The following is a 20,343-nucleotide window of genomic DNA, read 5'->3' on the forward strand; positions in this document are numbered from 1 at the left end:
AAATAACAGCATATTCTTCCGTATACCTAATTCACCTGAAGTGTCACTGTTTATACCTCAACGTTCATTGCGTCTATGTATGCCTTCGCCACCCTGAATTACCCGTGAAAAATCTTAAATTTTTCGTTGTATGACATATACAGTTTTTGCTTATTGTTGGTATGTTTTTTAGCCTAAAGCCATTTTCTTGTAATGCTTTGTAATTACACTTTCTTTTTAAATATTAGTAAATATTTTTTAAAAAATAATTTACAGTGGATAAAAGTTTGGTTGATGAGAAATATATTTAAAAGTCTTCAACTTACATTTGAGCTGCTTTGAGAGATGGCAACGTTAAATATCTTTGAATCATTGCTTGATTGCATCCGTAAGTGGCAACCCAGTTGAAGTAACCACCAATTGCTAAACCCCAGACTGTGTGCCGAACTGTGGGATCTAGGTCGAAGCTGAAAAGTAACAAAATGTATATAAAAATAAACTCTGATTCAGATACTTCATTGCAGAATTTTCATTTGAAGATTTCAGTTCTTTGAAAGTTGAAATCTCCAATTTCAAACTCTCTGAGGATAAGATGGTTTAATTATTCTTGAAGTGATGATTGTAATAAGTAGTTAAATTTTAATATATAGACTATAGTGTTTGCTGTAATCCTTATTCTATTGGATTAAATCAAGGAACTCGAAAAATAAAATTACGAATTATGAATAAAATAAAATAAAATTACGAATAATAAAGTATATTTTATTCGTAAATTTATTTGTTCTTTATAATTTATTTTGTGATCCCACTGTCTTTTTTTGCACTTGTTTGTATTTTGGATGATTTGTTCTAGTTCCGAATGTCGAGTTTTTCCCTCCCTGTACTTGGGCAGGGAGGTTTTTTGAACAAATTGAAAAATAATCAAATTACATAAAAAATAAAATATACATATAATTAAATTTCGGACAAAGTACAAACTTCATTGGAAAGATCTGCATCTGTTCACAGTCTGTTGGAAAGCCAGCAGCGCTAGGAACTGCCGAGAAGAGAAATACCAGCGCCAGGAGCTGCCGAGAGCAGAAATTCCAGCACAAGGAGCTGAAGTTGCAGTGGATATAGCAGACTGAAGCCTCCATGATATCACAGAACTTTAGGTAATTGAGCACAAGGAGCTGGAGTTGCAGTGGATATAGCAGACTCAAGTCGCATTACAAATCCAAGGCTTCCAGATGCAGAAGAGTCTTCCGCCTAAGAAATATTGCAGTTGCAAAGGCTTGGAAAGCCAAGAGGTTCTCCTGTTTATCAGCTAGAATTGTCTCGCAGCCTTCTGCCATAAGATTGAGATTACTAACCCGTTCATGAACACACAGTTCATATATATTCATATTCATATTCACACTCATAATTAATACATATTCACGCTCATAATTAATGATACACATGCAAAAATTGAAACACATATGAGAAATTAATAAATACTGTATTTATTTATTGTATTAAGTTTCGAAAATAAATCCGCAAACTCTCGAGCCATTTCTGGTGCCAATACCTATGCGAAATCAACAGCCTTGCCTGGAGAAATTTGTTGGTTCTCCTCTCATGCTCCTTCAGTAACACGTGCCGATCCTGCGAATGTTATCTAAGGATGTGCTGTGACATAAAGTTTCACCGTTGATAAAGGCGGCGGTCGCTTTTTAAAGCTACTGCGTTGTTTTTATCGCTTTTATTTTGTAATATTTAGTGTATATTTTAATTTCATGCATTTTAATTATACTTGTTTTTATCGCTTTTAAATCAACAGTTGTGAGTGCATTTTTAGTTTTACATTAAAAATTTTAGCCTGATTAATTTAATTTTATTTTACTTTATCTTAATAAAGTTTTGGTCATATACGCTTAGTGTATTCAATTACAGTTAGCATCAGACACTTTTTTTTTTCATATTGACATAAAATAATTTTGGTTTCGAATCAACACGTATTCCATAACGGCTGATTAGACATTCTTAATAATATATGTGATAATTTGTTTGAAGCAATCTTTCTATAGGATTATGATTTTCTGTTTGCTGAACGAAAAACACGAGTTTGCTGAAAAAGACCCATTCTACCCTCGCCTGAGACCGACTAACTCAATCAGGTTGTGAAAAATGCCCATAAAAATTGCTTCCATCATCGACGGGACTCGAACTCGGGTATTTTTCACGCGGTTTGGGGAGGACGGCGATCCTACAAACTGTGCTACCAACGACGGCAAAAAGTATAGTCTTAATCAGTCAATCATGGACGTGCCTCATTGATTACTTGCAGTTGTACAACTTTTTTCTTATTGAGAAATTTTAGTTTTGCAATGGATAATAATGTCATAATATTTAACAATCTCTTTGTAAAAGAAGAGGGCAAAATACCTGAATAAAATGAGCATCTAATAAATTAAGTAAAACAGTCACACTTGGAATTTATGATAAATCTTGTTGAAGAATGCTTCTGGTATACTTTTTTAACATGTATAACAAATTAATCATTCGAATCACCTGCAAGAATATAACATCACTTTCAACACATTCCCTTACTTTTTTGACTGAAAAAGCAGAAAGTTTGAAACGTACTGGCAGTATTCTAAGGTAAAGTAAATTGCAGCCATTATCAATCTACTGAAGGATGCATTGTCAATCCACTTCTCAACAATTCATGTTGAGGGAACTGGACCATAATCTGCCACGCTGGTCCAGTGGGGGTTGGTAGATCGAACGTATTTAGCAGTCCGGGGGGGGGGGTTGAACCCCGGTCTACTCAAAGGGCGTGTGCTACTGCACTCTCGCCCCTGACCACTCGGCTACGTTGGCAGTATTCGAGCCAACTTTAAATCCAAATGGGGATCAAAGACTGAAATAATTTTCCAATTTCATTATTCATCGAATATTCTCACTTATTTCCTTTAATTCAGGTCCTTTATTGAAATAGGCATGTAATAAAGATTTCTTTTTGCTTTCCTCTAGCCTAATTTCCTCGTTGGTTTAGCTTTTCCCTTATATAAAAATTGAACAAATATTTTAAAATACGTATATAAATTGAATTTGGAAAATTTAATAATTAAAAATATTAATAAGTTAAATAACCTCTTTCTACCCAATTACTTCACAGCTTATTATTTATTTCATATCCGCAAGCTCAATTTTCTTTCCTTTATAAGTAGAATGTTAGAAACAGCGCTGTATTTACTTACTTGAAGAATTCAATACGTTCACCATCCATGTTCTTTTGCCACACGTAATCGAATCCTCCAACATCGATAGCCCCTTTGATGACAATAGCAAACATAGAAATAAACATCATGACTATTTGGAAGAGATCAGTCCAGACTACTGCTTTAATTCCGCCCTAAAAGAATATGCAACGTTCATCCATAATATATATATACATCGTATATATTATATTTTAGATAATAATATCAGCTTTTTCCTATTTTAAATTAAAAGATTACAATTTTTAAATAGTTATTGTACTTAAAATGTTTAAATACATTGCGAGACTTAGCTGATTTATAGAGCTTCTTAATGTACCGTTATGTAATCGACTTAATAATAATAATAGCAATAAGCATTGCGAGTTAAACGCACCACCTTTCTGTTTGCAGGATTGTCAGGAAAAACATTTAAATCTCCTACTATTCTTATATTTTCTTTACCAACATCTGAGTTTTAAATCAGTAAGGAAGTAGGTTTAATTATCAGATTATTTAGTCGAAAACATAACGGTACATTAAGACGTTCTATAAATCAGCTGTTTTATAGTTGTTTTCTGAAACCACTAAAGGCGAAATTAGGAAACGTTTCATCAACATTGAAGGATATAAATCTGTAATATATTACAAAGAATACTAGTCAATATATCTGATTATTCAGAATCAGTTATTTATATTTTTGTTCTCCATTTCTAATTTTGTTAAATTTCTGATCATCGCTAGTGTCTACTCAGGATACAGGCGATCAACTCTTGGAGTAGTGCCCGGAAGGGCATACCGTTATTTCATGGAAGAGAAATTCATGTACAATCATTAAGAAGAAGAAGAAGAAGAATCTTTATTGCAACGCTTAGAATCATAATTTATATAATATTAGTTGCATTAATTACCTATTTTATGATTCCACATACCAAGATTCGCTATCTTGTTGCAACTCACTTCCTGGAAATTTTGCATATTTATGTAGAATCATTAGCCGACAGGCTGTGAAGGGTGACGGTTATACAACCTCCCCTTAAAAGTTTGGAATTACAACGTATGACAACAGTTTTCGTTATTTTTTTTTTAAATTAGCAATGATAATTTAAGGTTTAATATGAAAAACAAAACACTACAATGTATTTTAAGCTTTTTATTAAGTATTCAGTATTTAATTAAGCATTGAAAAATTTACAGCAAAACATTGAAATGATTAATATTAAAAACTATATTGATTTTTCATCAAAATGTCCACGAGATTTTATTACTGCCTTACACAGACGTGGCATTTTGGCGATTAATTTTTATAATAGTGTCTTTACTAACATTATTCCGAGCATTCTGCAAGGTTTCTCATAAATTTTGTGGAGATGAGCAGACTTCACGAACCGGATGTATCTAGATCAGCGTGCCTTGTCCCCTTCCACATGTGCCGCGAGATTAGTAAAAACTCCATTGAGTTCAATAGTAATCACTATTTAGGCTTGCCATGAATATGCGTCCTTTTACTTCAAGTATGACTTGATTGACAAAAGATTGAGAACCACTAGTCTGGACGATTCCATAAAAGCTCTATTGGGTTTAAATCAGATGATTGGGGTGGCCACACCATAATTTGTAATATCCCACCCCCTCTTGTTGTTTAGTTGCTAGAGAGTCCCTACACAGCCTAGAGCTGTTTTTTGGGTCATCGTCTTGTTGTAATGTAAAATTTCTGGTCTTTGTCTTGGTGTAATATAAAATTTCTTCCATAAAGTCGAAGTACAGAAGATATTGCATTATGTTCAAGAATGTTTTTGTAGCGCTTTTTCCTTAAAATCCTTCAATTCTGACAATCACGCACTCCAGAAACAACCCCAGATCACGAGATTTCTTTAGCCGATCGTCTCACATAAACTCTACACTTACATCCAAAAATTTGGATTCATTCGTCCCTAGTACGTTTTTACACTCCTCATTTGTCCAACGTTGATGGCTTTTAGCCCAAGCCAACCGTTTCTTTCGATTTTCCGGTTTTAATAAGGGTTTTGGACCGCGACACGACGATGAAGTCCAGCTTGTTTAAGATTAAGTTTTATAGTGAATGTAGACACGGGAGTTTCTCTGTTCCTATTGAACTGAGATCTGATTTTAGGTGCAGTAAGTCGTCGATTGCGTTTAGAAATCTGTGTTACGGTCTTATCTTGCTTTAAACCTTTCTTTTCTCCCATTAGGAGGTCTGCTGACGAGGCTAGTAGGGGCCAGACATGTTCAAAAGCCGCTAAGTGGATTTTTCTTATTTATTGATTTGAAATTATTGTTTTTCTAAAACTTTTGATTTAAATTTAGTAGTATAGCATTATTTTGTGATATTTCTGATTAATCTGGTGATTAATCAGAAATTTCTGATTAATTTATTCTTTACTCGGCCTTGTAATTGCATAAAAGTATCGGTAAGGGTATCAAATCCACGTGTTACAAGTTACAATTCCGCTGAACGAGAAGTTTTTTAGCCATATTTAGCCGCTTATTGAATATTTTTTACATCAAATTATTTTTTGTAAGTAGCTTATAAACCTAGTAAGGATCGTTAGTTTATTCTGAATTGAGACAGCGAGATTTGAAAGTTAATTAATACTTAAGTGTCCATAGATTACCGTCCGTAACTTCCCGCCTTTGTCATACGATCGTTATATATCGAACCTAGATAGCGTTTGTATAGTATAGGTTATAATATTTTCAGCGATCGGTAAAATCTATTAAACTCGTTGAACTTCGTTGGCATTTAAATTGCACTTTTAACTAAATACATATACCGACTTAGATTACAAACGTAACATAATTAATTAATACATAACTGATACGGAAGTCATATAAAGGGAACTCGGAGATAATTAATACTTGACACTAAAAAATATATATCCCGTTATAACTGTGTTGGGAGATAAGTTAGGGTTATAAACTGAAATTGAAATTTTATTTAAATTAAAAGTAATCATGACTCAGACCAGAGCAGCAAAACAAAAGGCTCAAGCTAATGGAAGTGCTGTGGCTCAGAGGAGAACTGAGGGGGGGCAGTTGCCTTCTGAATCACAGCCTTCTAAAATGCACAGCTTGCATGATGTTTGTGGATCATTCAGGTACGGGACATGATATTGCTATGGGGGATGTCTTTGTGTGCGCGCGATACAAGGAGTGTATCGAAATCAGGCAACAACTCAGCGTTCTTATGGGCCTATATGAGAGCTTGAAGGACAGGGTGGATGCCCTCGAAGGAACTAAATTGAGGGGCCCATCAAGTTCTCAGCTGCCCACATCAACGCCAGAGCTTGCACTTGGTCATCGTGAAACACAGCGGCAACCCCCAAGGCAGAATGCGTTGGTCCCAAAGGAACTAGTAGTTGTTGGTGACTCGATTGTCAGGGAAACGGGGAACATGCTTTGTAAAAAGGATAGGTGGAACAGGACCAGGGTATGTCTGCCAGGGGCAAAGGTTGATGACGTTGTAGAGCAGATATCATCTTTTAAGGGCACAAAAGGTGATATAGTTGTATACGTTGGCACTAATGCTATCAAGAGTAGGAGACCGGCAGAATTGCTTAACAAGTACAGGTCACTGTTGAAAAAAAAGCCGTGAAATAGGGCTGAATTTGAAAGTGTCTGCAATTCTGCCCAGACACGATAGGAGGGAGTATATGATGAGAGCCTTGTCGATCAATTCGCCCCTGGAAAGATTGTGCAAGGCTCAAGGGGTAGAATTTTTTTCAGCCTAGACTGTACTTGTTAACAGGAGAGATTGCTTCTACAGGGATGGGATACACTTAAATAGAAAGGGTGCAAGAATATTTGCTGATGCTATCGAGGCAGTGTTAGGTGGGACGGTAACTGCTAGATTGGGGGGATACAAAGATGAATAGATTAACAGTAGCCACTGGCAGAGGTGAAAGAGATTCTTGCACTGCTTCTATTGGAATGAGCAGAAGCCTGAAAAACAAGATTCAGGATATTTCAGAGACCGCTGGGAGTCATTGCGGTACAAGTAAACACATGGGTTGTGTTAGGGTAGCTAAGAATAGAAATTGGTGCATGTATACTTGCGTGAACACCAATGCTAGGAGTTTAGTAAATAAATTTGATGAACTTGAGGTATTGCTCAAAACATCAAAGGCAGATATTGTTGGGATATCAGAGACTTGGTGTCACACAGATATAAGGAATGCAGAACTGGAATCTGGGGAGTACAACGTCTACAGAAAGGATAGACAGGATAGGAAGGGGGGAGGGGTTATGCTATTAGTTAAGAAATACATAAAATCCAAGGAAGTGAAGCCAGGGGACATCGCTGGACAGTGCAGTGTCGAGTCAGTTTGGTGTGACATAATCATTGGGAGATCAAAATTGAAAGTAGGAGTGTGCTATAGGCCTAATGACTCTGATGAGTATAATAAGAAACTGTACAGAGAAATAGAGTGGGCCAGTAAATCAGAGTCTTATAATGGGGGATTTTAATTTCCCAGATATTGACTGGAATTTGGGGGCTGGTCACTCACACACTAGCAAGGCTTTTGTGGATTTATTGGATGATTGTTTTCTACATCAGCATGTTCGGGAGGCAGCTAGAGGGAGAAATACACTTGATTTGATTATCAGCAGTGATTCTTCATGCATTAAGAATCTGCAGATATAAATGAACCACTAGGTGGCAGTGATCACAGTGTGCTGAAGTGGGATTTACTCAAAGAGGTAACTACCATTAGGGGTAAAGGGAAGGGTTATTGCTTTCGTAAAAGCGACTACGATGGACTGAGACAGTATTTAAATTCTATACAGTGGGACTAACTGATGATGTTACCAACAGCAAATTCAAAATGGGAAGCATTCAAAGAACTTATCATGGAAGCTACTAGGCTTTACATACCAACCAAGGAATATTGTTCAAGGTTTATCCCTAAATGGATATCAGATGAACTGATGAGGCATATGGCAGAGACGAAACATGCATGGGATACATACAAATTAACACAGAAGCCTATGATAGATACAAGTTGATCTGTAACCAAGTTACAAAGGAGGTTAGGCAGGCGAAGGCAGATTACGAGAAATCCCTGGCAAAGGATGCAAAGAAAAACAGCAAAGAGCTCTTTACTTATGTTTACATAAGTAAAGAACTCTTTGCTGTTTTTCTCTTAACTCTTAAAGGAAGGGGATGAATCAGATTGGTCCACTTGATATCGATGGGTCAACTGTTGATGATCCTGCTCAGGTAGCTAACAAACTAAATGAATATTTTGCATCGACATTCACACATGAGGAGTTATTTAGCGAGGGGAAAGCCAGAGGTGTATTCAACTCTAGCAGTAAGCTAGAGAATCTTATAATAACTGAGAGTAAAGTGGAGGAGAAATTGTTGAAGATAAACACAAGAAAGGCACCCGGGGTGGATGGGATCTATCCAGTTATATTAAAGGAGGCAGCAGAGGAAGTAAGCAAACCCTTAGCCATAATTATGAGAGCTTCCTTGGACTCAGGGGAGGTACCCACAGACTGGAGATGTGCAGATGTGACCCCAATTCACTAAGGAGGATCAAAGGCTGACACAAGTAATTATAGACCTGTGAGTTTAACTTCTGTTCCAGGAAAATTAATGGAGGCACTAGTTAAAGAAGCACTGCAGGATCATTTAGACCAGACTTCAGTTATAGCTCGGACACAGCATGGTTTTGTTAGGGGGAAGTCTTGCCTGACCAATTTGATTGAATACTATGATGCAGTCACAAAGGAACTGGATGCAGGGAATAACTTTGATATTATATACTTGGATCTTAGAAAGGCTTTTGATACTGTTGCACATGGAAGACTGCTGCACAAATTGGAGCAGTGTGACATTGGAGGCAAATTGCTGCTGTGGATAAAGGAGTGGGTGAGGGGGAGAAGACAGAGAGTGGTAATCAATGGACACTGCTCATCGTGGACTAATATTATTAGTGGAGTCCTTCAGGGCTCAGTGTTGGGTCCATTATTGTTTTCTGTATTCATAAATGATATTGATGATGGTATGTCAAGCTTAATGTCGAAGTTTTCAGACGATACGAAGGTAGGCAGGGTTGTCAAGGACACTACTGACACTATGCTACTGCAACAGGATCTGGAAAGGTTGAGCAGATGGGCTGAGAGGTGGCAAATGAAGTTTAACATTGACAAATGTAAAGTACTACACATGGGAAACAGCAACCCCAGAGCAACGTATCAACTCTGTAATACTACACTGACAGTGGTAGAGAATGAAAGGGACCTGGGGGTGGTTGTGCAGGCAGATATGAAGTTCTCTGAGCAGTGCAGACGGGCTGCAAGAGTAGCTCATGGTGTATTGTCAATGTTATATAGGAATGTTTCTAGCAGGGATAAGGAGGTGATTATTCCCTTGTATAAGGCAATGGTCAGGCCACACCTAGAGTGTATACAGGTCTGGAGGCCTCAATTCAAGAAGGATGTAGAGCTGCTGGAACGAGTACAGAGAAGGGCAACAAGATTAGTGAATGGAACAAAGGGGTGCTCTTACGAAGAAAGGCTTAAGTTTTGCAAATTACAGTGTCTGGAGACTAGGCACCGGCGAGGTGATCTGATAGAGGTGTATAAAGCATTAAATGGTTTGAGCATGCTCAATGCTGATGGGATTCTTCCTCTCGCTCAGAATAATCACCTGAGAGGGCATAAATTCAAATTGAGGAAAGACAGATGTAGGATAGACGTGAGGAAATTTGCCTTTAGCCAGCGAGTGTTGGTTTGGTTGGTGGAACAGACGTCCATCCCTTGTCGTGGAAGTTGATAGCCTAAATAAGTTTAAGGCTCAGCTGGACAGGTATTTTGAACGAACAGAGGGGTGAAGTGGAAGTGGTTTTTTTTTTTTTTTTTTTGGCTGATGCTGCATAAGCTTGCTTTCTTGCATCAAATGCCTCTACTAATGCTAATGCTAATGCTAATCTTGTGCTTCCGTTGTTATGCGAGGTTGTCCTGATCGTGGTTTGTTCTTTAAATTGCCAGCCTCCTTGAATCGTCGAATGGTAGTTTGTATTCTAGAAATTTCTTAAATAATATTTCTTAATTATTTAATATTATTTAATTTTTTTGATTTTTATATATAAAGAAATATTTTTTTTAAAATTGGAAAACAAGTTGGTTCTATTCTTTTTTAAATTAAGACAAATGAAACGTTATTCCAAACGTTTTGGCGGGAGTGTACTTACCATTTTGTTTATATAATAAGGATTTTAAATATAAAAGATTTAATTCAACTCAAAACGTATGTATTAAAGAATTAAAATTCATTGCAAATTGAAAAAAACATTTTCGTGTTTTAAATAACAGTATAAAAATTTATACTATACAAAGATAAATTCAGTTATGGGGACATGATGAATCGTTTCCCTAGGATGTCAAAAATCTAGGGCATATATTGATAATTTGCAACCATAACAGAAACATATTCAAACAGCTCGCTGACAAAACTAATAAGTTTGGTTTTAAAAACCATTTTCCTTTAATATGCATGCTTCAGCATTCTTTTTTTTTATGTATTTGTATACATATTTAGTTGCATATAATTAATGGGATTAAATTATTTTGAAAGTCAGAAATATTTTAATAAGCGAGTCGTTTTTATATAGAAGATACTTACTATGGTGGTGTAGAAAGTACATACGATACCAATGGAGAGAACAGAGAACCACACGTGGAGACCAGTAACTGAAAGGAAAAAAAGAAAGAAATTATTAAAATTTTTGAATACATGCCTTCCTTTTTTATGTTTTTAAATGCAGCCTAAAATCCAGAACCTTTTTCAGCTGTATGTGATAATGTACTTGCAGACGTTGAAGATGTAGTAGCAATAGTAGTAGTAGTAGTGGCATTTGATGCAAGAAAGCAAGTGTATGTGCTTATGCAGCATCAGCCAAAAAAAAAAAAAAAATCACACCATTCCCTCCAAATGCCTGTCCAGTTCCTCCTTAAATTTATACAACCTATCAACTTCCACAACGACAGAAGGAATTTTGTTCCAGCAATTAACCACCCGCTGGCTAAAGGCAAATTTCCGCACATCTATTCTACATCTGTCTTTTCTTAATTTGAATTTATGCCCCCTTAGGTTCGTAATCTGAACAAGTGGAAGGATTCCATCAGAATTCAGCGTGCTCAACCCATTCAAGGCATTTTACACCTCAATCAGATCACCGCGCAGGTGCCTAATCTCCATCCACTGCAATTTACAGAACGTTAGCCTCTCTTGGTAAGAGAATCCCTTCATTCCCCTCACCAATTCTCTGTACACGCTCAAGTAAATCTACATCCTTCCTAAAATGAGGCCTCCAGACCTGTACGCAGTACTCAAGGCGTGGCCTGACCATTGCCTTATACAGAGGGATAATCACCTCCTTTTCCCTGCTAGCAAAATTCCTATATATCATTGACAAAACCCCATGACCTGCCCTGGCAGCCTGTCTGCATTGCTCAGAAAACTTCATATCTAACTGCACAATTACTCCCAGGTCTTTTTCATTTTCTACCACCTTAAGTGTAGTACCACACAGTTGGTACGTTTCTCTGGGGTTATTTCTACCCATATGCAGTACTTTGCATTTGTCAAGGTTAAACTTCAGTTGCCACTTCTTAGCCCATCTGCCCAAATTATCTAGATCCTGTTGCAGTAGCACACTGCCATTACTGTCATCAACAACCCTGCCAACCTTTGTATCATCTGCAAACGTCGACATTAAGCCTGATATACCTTCATCAATATCATTGATAAATATACAAAACAACAGTGGACCTAACACCGAACCCTGTGGGACTCCACTAATAACATTAGTCCACGAAGAGCAGCACCCATTGATTACCACCCTCTGTCTTCTCCCACTTAACCATCCTTTTATCCATTGTAGCAACATACCCTTAATACCATTCTGCTCCAATTTGTACAATAGTCTTCCATGCGCAACGGTGTCAAAAGCTTTCCTGAAATCCAAATATATGATACCAAAATTATGTTTTGCATCCAGTTCCTTTGTAACCAAATCATAATATCCTATCAAATTTGTCAGTCAAGACTTTCCCTTAACAAATCCATGCTGTGTCTGAATTATTGCTGCGGTCTTGTCTAAATGATCCAGCAATGCATCTTTAACTAGTGACTCCATTATTTTACCCGGAACAGAAGTTAAACTAACTGGTCTGTAATTACTCGTCACCGTTCGATCCCCCTTTGTGAGGGGATACATTTGCACATCTCCAGTCCGTGGGAACCTCCCCTGAGTCCAAGGATGCTCTCATAATTAAGGCTAAGGGTTTGCTTAGTTGCTTTGCCGCCTCCTTTAATATAACTTTATTATATTATATATAATAAAGTTATTTTTATATTTATATATAATAAATACATTTATTTACTATATATGTTGAATTCATGACCTTAGAGAAAGGCCGCAACACTGTATTTTAAGCATTATTACGTTCTGGTGCATCAACTTTGTTGCCTGATTATCTGCATTCTCAGTAGTTGCTCAGTACTCTGATTTTTTAGCGTTGTTTGTGTTTGGATAGCTGATAACCTCATCCTTGATTTGGCTCTAATGATGCGAAACTAAACGGAGGGTTTGGTTCGTTAATCTCCCTGTCCTTTTGACATAGTTCAGCATCGATGAGCAAGTGGAAGTTCTTCTGACGCATAGGAAACAGTTTCAGTTTATTTATTTATTTATTTTCGTAAGTCCTGCAGTTAGCAATTAATCTTCCGAATAGAAAAAATAAAATTCTCAGAGAGTAATATAGTTAGGGAAGGACGTTACGTGGTTGTTTTCCATGAAGATTAAGTACTACATTTAATAACCACTGTTATACCACGTGAAATTAATGATATAGTTTATTAAGCTTATAGCCCAACCACTATACATTTAAGGTGACGTTTCAGGCATCTTACCGATATCCATCATCAGATCATGCTGTTGAGAGATTCCTGCTTGTCAATGCTATCAGAACGCACATCAGGTTCTCGTTTTCAGGTTCTGAAGACCAGAACCTGATGGACGTTCAGAATTAATCTGATGTGCGTTCTGAATTAAATTCTGTGAATATCCTGTTATTTTAAATAAGTATGGAGCAAGATATACTTTGATATTAATCAAAGAAACTTTGGCTAATCTAAATTTTACAATTGAGATAAAGTTATAAATACGTTGAAATTAAATATTTGACCTTGAAAAGCATAATTTTTCTTTTATGTTACTTCCTTAGTTCGATGGAAGCAAAAAATATGTTTTGTATTATTTAGTTTTCTTTGATGATAATGATTGTTTAGTTAATTGAACTTGTTGACAAGGATTTTGTTTATTCTTAATAAGTTTTTTTTCCCCTTTGGGGTACTAATAAAGTGTGTATTGTATTATTATTATTATTATTATTAATCTGGATAATAATGATTTGGAAGCTTCATTCAAGCAAAATGAGGAAAATTCCAACTTAATTAACTTAAGGATTGACTCAATAGAACAACAATTGTTAGCAAATAATGTAGAAATAGTAGGTTTAACTGGATTAGCAGCTACAGCACAATAAAGAAGAAGTAGTACACTATTATATACCTAACAATAAGAAAAAAAATGACGAGCCTGCACTAATTGTGAAATTTTCAAATTATGTGGTAAAGGAAAAATGGATTAGAAAGGCAAAGGAGATCCGACTGATAGTAAATGATATCTATCAGAACAATGGAAATATTCCAATGTACATAAATGACCACTTAACAACTCACCTCAAGCAGTTGTTTTGGGAAACAAAACAATTAGTAAAAACTCACAGTTACAAATTTTTATGGTTGAAACATGGAAGGATTTATGTGAAGAAGAATGAATCAACAAGAGCCATAAGAATTTTGAGCACAAAAGATCTGCAGTATATAAAATAGACTCTTTTATTGTGCATAATTGAAATTTCTTGAAATCTAGAGCTAAGGTAAAATTAAGACGTCAGGTATGCTTTTTGAGGAATCACAGGTTTTTAATTCACCATTACAATTTTTAAATAATCCGAATATTCAAGCTCTTATAATTGATAAAAATCAGTTCTTTCTTGTAGCTCTAAATATCAGGCCATTAAGAAAAAATTGGTTAACTTCTTGCAATATATAAATGCAATGAAATAATTTTTTTCATGTATAGTTTTAACAGAAGTTAGCATAAAAAGTGATGAAATTTCTAATTATAACATACAAGATTATGATAAGGTCTATATGTTGAGAGATTTGAGAAGTGATGGAGGAATAATAATATACTATAGAATATGCTTTAAGGCAGTACAGGTTTACCACTGAACTCAGTCTTGTGTCAAATTATTAGGAGAAGATCCAGAAAACACATTCATGATTTGTGCTTTTTATAGGCCACCATCAGATTCTATAAACAGTTTCCTAATTGAATTAGATAACACAATTCTGCTATGGGATGACATACAGACTGAACCATACTTGCAGGAGATTTTAATATTAATTTATTAACCGATGAAACTGATAATGTGTTACTCAGATACTCTGCAATCTTAAACAATTATGGATTTGAACATACCTTTTGGAATAACTAGGCAACAAAGGATGGAGAGTGATAGAACAGCAAGCTCCTGTTTAGATCACCTTATAACAAATATAAAGTTGAAGTATGCTAATTCTTACATACTATTAAATCAATTTTCAGATCACAGAACATGTATACTAATAGTGGATATGTACTCAAAACAACATCCATGTGAAGATATAAAATTAACAAATGTTACGAAGAAAAATTATTTATCGACAGGGAAACTGAAACAGAACATAGATAACATGTTAATACAAGAGCAAGTATCTTACACAACAAATGTAAATGTCTTTTCAAATAAGATAATACAAATGATAAACAATTCGAGGTTTAATACAGAGAGAAAAGTAAATCACTCAGCTAGCAACATAAATTCTAGGAGTAGCAGGATTAAGCTTAAGAAACCTTGGATGACTAAAGAAATAGAAGATTTAATGGTACAAAGGGATAAATACTTCAGGCAGTATAGAAATTGTCCATTAAAGATTGAACATTATCACAATTACAAAACACTCAGAAATAAATTGACAGGTACGATTAGAAAACAAAAAAACACTTATTACAATCAACTTTTTGTGGATAAGCAGATAACTCAAAAGGATAAATGGAACATTATAAATAACCTGTTAAGTACAAGGAAGAAATTATCAAGGGGAAATCAAATTAAAACACTATTAGAACAGATTTCTGCTACAAACAAACAATATGAGGCTGCAAATAGGTTTGCCAAAGCTATATTAGATCTCAACAGATATTATATTCATTATTGCCAAAATTCCTTCAATCAATAAGATAGTCTTCCTCAGATAGGGAACTCTTGTGTAGTCTTAACTCCGCAAGATACTAAGATTCTTAAGATTATAGAACAGTTAAAGAACAAGAAATCTTATGGACTGGACTATATTACAGTAACCGAAGTAAAGAGAAATAAAGAACAGTTCTCTGTTCTCTTGGTGGAGCTCATACCACGGATGTTAGAGTCGGGAAGCTATCCTACAAATTTACTTTCATTTAAGGTAATTCCTATTTATAAAAAGGGATCACCAGATGACTTTTGCAATTATAGTCCAATAACAATACAGTCAGTTATAAATAAGATAATAGAAAATTATATTTTTTCCCATATAAGCAAATATTTACATCAATATGGACTGTTAAACAACTCTATTCTCATATCAGAAGGGCAAGAGCACACAGACATTATTAGAGAATTTAGTAGACTCTTTTAACTTACATGTAAACAACAATAACTTCATAATGATTTTATTTATAGATCTGACCAAAGCATATGACTTAATTGATATCCCAATATTGCAACAGAAATTACTGAAATATGGTATAAGGGGAAGAATCAATCAAATCTTAACATGTTATTTAACCAAAAGAAAAAAAACAGTTGAAGTAGAAAATACAAAAGGAAAATCATATAATGTAAAGAGAGGAGTACCACAGGGCACTCATGTTGGGCCAATCATATTCAACATCTATATAAATGACATATTCGAAGTAATAAAGAACTCCTTTATAAAAATTTATGCAGATGATATAATCTTATATACAATTGGAAAGAACCTGACAAAAATGGCCAAAGATTTACAGCAGGATGTAATACATTTACAAACTTGGTTGCGTGATAATAAATTAGCACTCAGCTTTGAAAAAACAAAATTTTTGGTAATTAGACCTCCTCATCAAACCTTGGACATTCATCCCTCTATTAAATTACATAAACATGAATGCCTACATGATCAGAATTTCCAGAATTGCAAATGTCTAACTGTGGAAGAAGTTTCAAATCATTGTTACCGTGGGTTATGGATTGACTACAGTCTAAGTTGGGCAATGCATATAACAAATTTGTACGAAAAAAATGAGATTTTATGTGTACTTTTTTACTACATTAAGAATAAGTTAAATCTTAGAACAAAAGTTACCTTATATTATGCATTAGTGGACGTTTAACCGGGACAAACTTTTGGAATGACCTGAATAGAAGGCAATTTTTGTTGAAATATAAAACACTTTTATCTAGTTCAAAAACTGAAGGTAAATTTAATCTTCAAAAATCTTAACACTATTTTTGAAGAGTAGAATCTGCAAAGAAATGTCTCACATAATTTAAGGAACCCAAAAGCAATTGTTATTCTAGCTCCAAATTAAAATTGTTAATAAGAAAATTTTTGATACTCAATGATACAGTACATTAGAATTGCTATGCAAATAAATTGCTATCTCTGTTTGCAGTGCGGAATGTACTATGTGTTGTGATTTCATTATCTTTTCTGTTAGATAACACATTTGTATGCAAAAACTGTTGTAAATGAAGAATTACAACTTGTTGTCAAGAAATTTACTTTTCTTAACAAGTTCATTTATTGTAAACAAATTCTCTTGATAAAAATAAATTGCATTATTATTATTATTATTATTATTATTATTATATAACATTTACGTGGAACTCCAGAAAGCTACAATCCTGAACATCTACAACATAGTCAGAGAGTTTCTTGACCAATAATAGTAACCACCCCACGCTCCTAATGAGTTTTCCCCATCTTGCAATGTGTTCTGGTACCAGGTGCGTGGGGTGGTTATTATTATTGGTCAAGGAACTCTCTGACTATGTTACAGGTGTTCAGGATTGTAGCTTTCTGGAGTTCCACGTAAGTGGAACTCCAGAAAGCTACAATCTCTCTGCGAGGTCTATTGATATCAAATTCTTATGGAGGCTCTTTGGCACCATGCCCGTGCGACACGGTGATTGGTATGGTCCTTACTTGATCCTTATGCACATTTCTTTGACTTCGTGTTTTAGGTATTTGTACTTCCTGATCTTTTCCTCGTAGGTTTTCCGGGGTTGATGGTGTTGGGCACCTCTTCGTCGATCAGGCAGCCATTTCCTTCTTGTGGATGAGGGTTATGTCTGGTCTCTCGTGCAGAATCATCTTATATGTTATTATGGCACGGTCGAAGTATAGTTTGTGAGTAGGAGTCACCATATGGACTAAGGTTCGTACTTGTAATATGGTAAACTTTCTTTAATGAACGGTTATTTTTGCGCTAGCTCTAATGTATTACCCATGTCGTGTCTACAAGTGTACTCCGTCTTTGTGATAACCATGCATTATCGGGACGTGTCATCTGTCACTCTGCGGTCCTTGGCGATGTATTTTATGTAGTTATTGGTGATGAAGCGAGGAACTTTAATGGGCTTTATTCACTCCCTGGCTGAGTTAGTCGGTCTCAGGCGTAGATAGCAAGGTTTTTCCCCAGAAACTGGGGTTTTTCGAAAACAGGCAAATAGACCAGAAAACACAATTTACAGACACAATACACATGTGTAATAACTTACCGGGTGACCCTAATATAATGGGTTTTTTTTTGTAGTTATTGGTGGTGATTACCTGGTATTGGATAGCGAGCATGAATCCTTCGGTCTCGAGGAAGAGCTTCCTGCTCGTGAGCCATGTGTTCGAAGGCAACGTATCTATGTAGTCTTGATGGAGGTCACTGTAGAGTCTACTATGTATCGCCTTGGTCGCCCATCTTTCTGTCTTTATTTCTGTTGTCTATGTGAGTGGGGGTCGCCTTGTTAAGGTTGAGCAGTGTGTGCTATTTGTCTGTGTTCCTTATGGCTTGGTAGATTGGCGTTGTAATTTCCTTGAAGTAATCCCTCAGGCTCTTAATCACCTTCTTCTGTTGTTCAGTGAGGTCCGCCAAACGCCTATCCTCTCTTTTCCGAGCTGTGGCCAGTCTCTCGATAGTCGACTGACTTCCGGTATTATTGGCAGTTCTTGGTCATCATTATTCTGTCGATCTCATAATCTCCTGTAGCTCAGTGTTGGTTCAATCTATAACCCCAAAGGAGTATGTTAGTACTGAAACAGCATAGGTATTTGTGGATGTGACCATGTTCCCGCCATTTAGCTTTGATTTTAGCAGGCTTCTCAGTCTCTGATGGCATTTCTCGGTTAGGCGGGCCTTGGCCTCCTGGTGTTCTAGCTGCTGAGCCTGCATTATCCCCAGATATTCTTCGATCTCTTCACCAGTCTTCAGCTGGTAGTTTTGGCTGACCGGGTTTCCCTGATGTATCCATGGGGTCTTGCATTTGTCAAGGCCAAATTACACCCGGATTCCAGTGCTGAACTCTTGGGTGATCCGGAGTAACTGTTAGAGTTAATTTTAGGTTGCCGCATAGAGTTTGATGTCATCCTTGTACGTCAGATTAGAGAGAGTGTACAGGTTCTTTTTCCCTTCTTTTAGGATATATATCTGTACTTGTTCTTGTTGAGCATGGGGGACAGTGGTTTGAGTGCTAGACAGAACCACTGTGGTCCTGGGGCATATCCCTGGAAGATTCCTCTTCTGATGCCAGTTGATCTGGTCGTGGTGTTCTCGAACTTAATAGTAGTCCTCCATTTAGTCATGGCTGTTTCTAGAGAGTGTGTGTCAGTGTTGGGTTGAATTTGTAGATCTTCAGTGTCCCTATCAGCCAGCTATGTGGTACGGAGTCGATGGCTCTGCGGTAGTCGATGTAGGCCGTGTACAGGTTGAGGTGCTTCTTGCAGGCTTGCTCCATAAGTGGGCGTCAATGGTCAATTGCTCCTTGCACCCTTTGTTTATCTACTTACATCCCTTCTACTGCTCAGCAACGATTTCTGGCTCTCCAAGTGGTCTGATATCTCCTTGGCTATGCAGCTGATCAGGATTGTACATTGTTAGGAGACAGGCAATCAGTCTGTACTTTTCCGGGTTTGTTGTGTCTTTGTCCTTAGTCTTTGGATTAGTGATCCCTTGACACAGTCCCAGATTCAGAGATTCTGGTATTGTGTTAGGGTACCTTACCATCTGGGTAAACTGCTCCACTGTGTGAATGTGTGCGCAGCTGAAAATCCTGTATCAGTAGTTGTGGATGTTATCTATACCTGGGGTTCACCAATTTTACTGCTTCCTGAATCTCCCATTCTGTCATCTCTTGTATGCCCTTGGTTTTCTTCCGTTCTAGGTCTGACACAGAAAAAGCTGGGGCACAGAAAACTTTGGCTAACTTTTTTGCTCCACGGGTTTCCCCAAACGGACCCTTATTTTCCTGTAGAAGACTCTCTGGTTTTGATCTAATATCCAGTTGTCTGTGTTCCTCTGGATACTCTCCCTGTATCGGCGAAGTTTCTCTCTGAGAGCCACTGGTTTCTGCTTGAGAGTGTCAGGGTCTTCTTCGACCCTCTGATTATAGGTCTTGTGTTTCTGTAAATGTTGTCTTTCTTGAAGACGATCTTCACTTTTCTGATCAGCTTCCTCTGTTACCCCGTTGGTAGTGGGTCATTTGGCCTATCATTATTCTTCTATTTTCTGCTGTAGCCTTCTGTCCCAGGCGTGATTTCGTGTCTTTGAGTTTTGTTTTCCTTTGGCGTCTGGTTTCTCTTCCGTTCATCCTGGTGAGGGCTGTGCAAGGTAGATACCATCTACCTGACACAGGAATGTAAGGTGGATACCATCTACCTTACATTTCCTGTTCATTTCCTTCTACTGCCTTGGGGATATTTTTTGAA

At 36.5% G+C, this 20,343-nt stretch overlaps 1 protein-coding gene across 1 annotated transcript in view; it reads right to left on the bottom strand.

The window, feature by feature from the left end:
- LOC150090939 (sodium-coupled monocarboxylate transporter 1-like) overlaps window positions 1-20,343 on the bottom strand; it is a 133,333-nt gene that overhangs the window by 47,320 nt on the left and 65,670 nt on the right. Inside the window, exons 4-6 of the mRNA XM_090378322.1 lie at window positions 10,855-10,922; window positions 3,204-3,358; window positions 306-446 (exon numbers count right to left, since the gene is read on the bottom strand). Of these exons, the coding sequence (XP_090234448.1) occupies window positions 306-446; window positions 3,204-3,358; window positions 10,855-10,922 (364 nt within the window). The remainder of the gene's footprint in view (window positions 1-305; window positions 447-3,203; window positions 3,359-10,854; window positions 10,923-20,343) is intronic.

The sequence above is a fragment of the Mastigoproctus giganteus genome, chromosome 1 (assembly GCF_048544385.1).
Source record: "Mastigoproctus giganteus isolate SK-2022 chromosome 1, ASM4854438v1, whole genome shotgun sequence".
NCBI lineage: Eukaryota > Metazoa > Arthropoda > Arachnida > Uropygi > Thelyphonidae > Mastigoproctus > Mastigoproctus giganteus.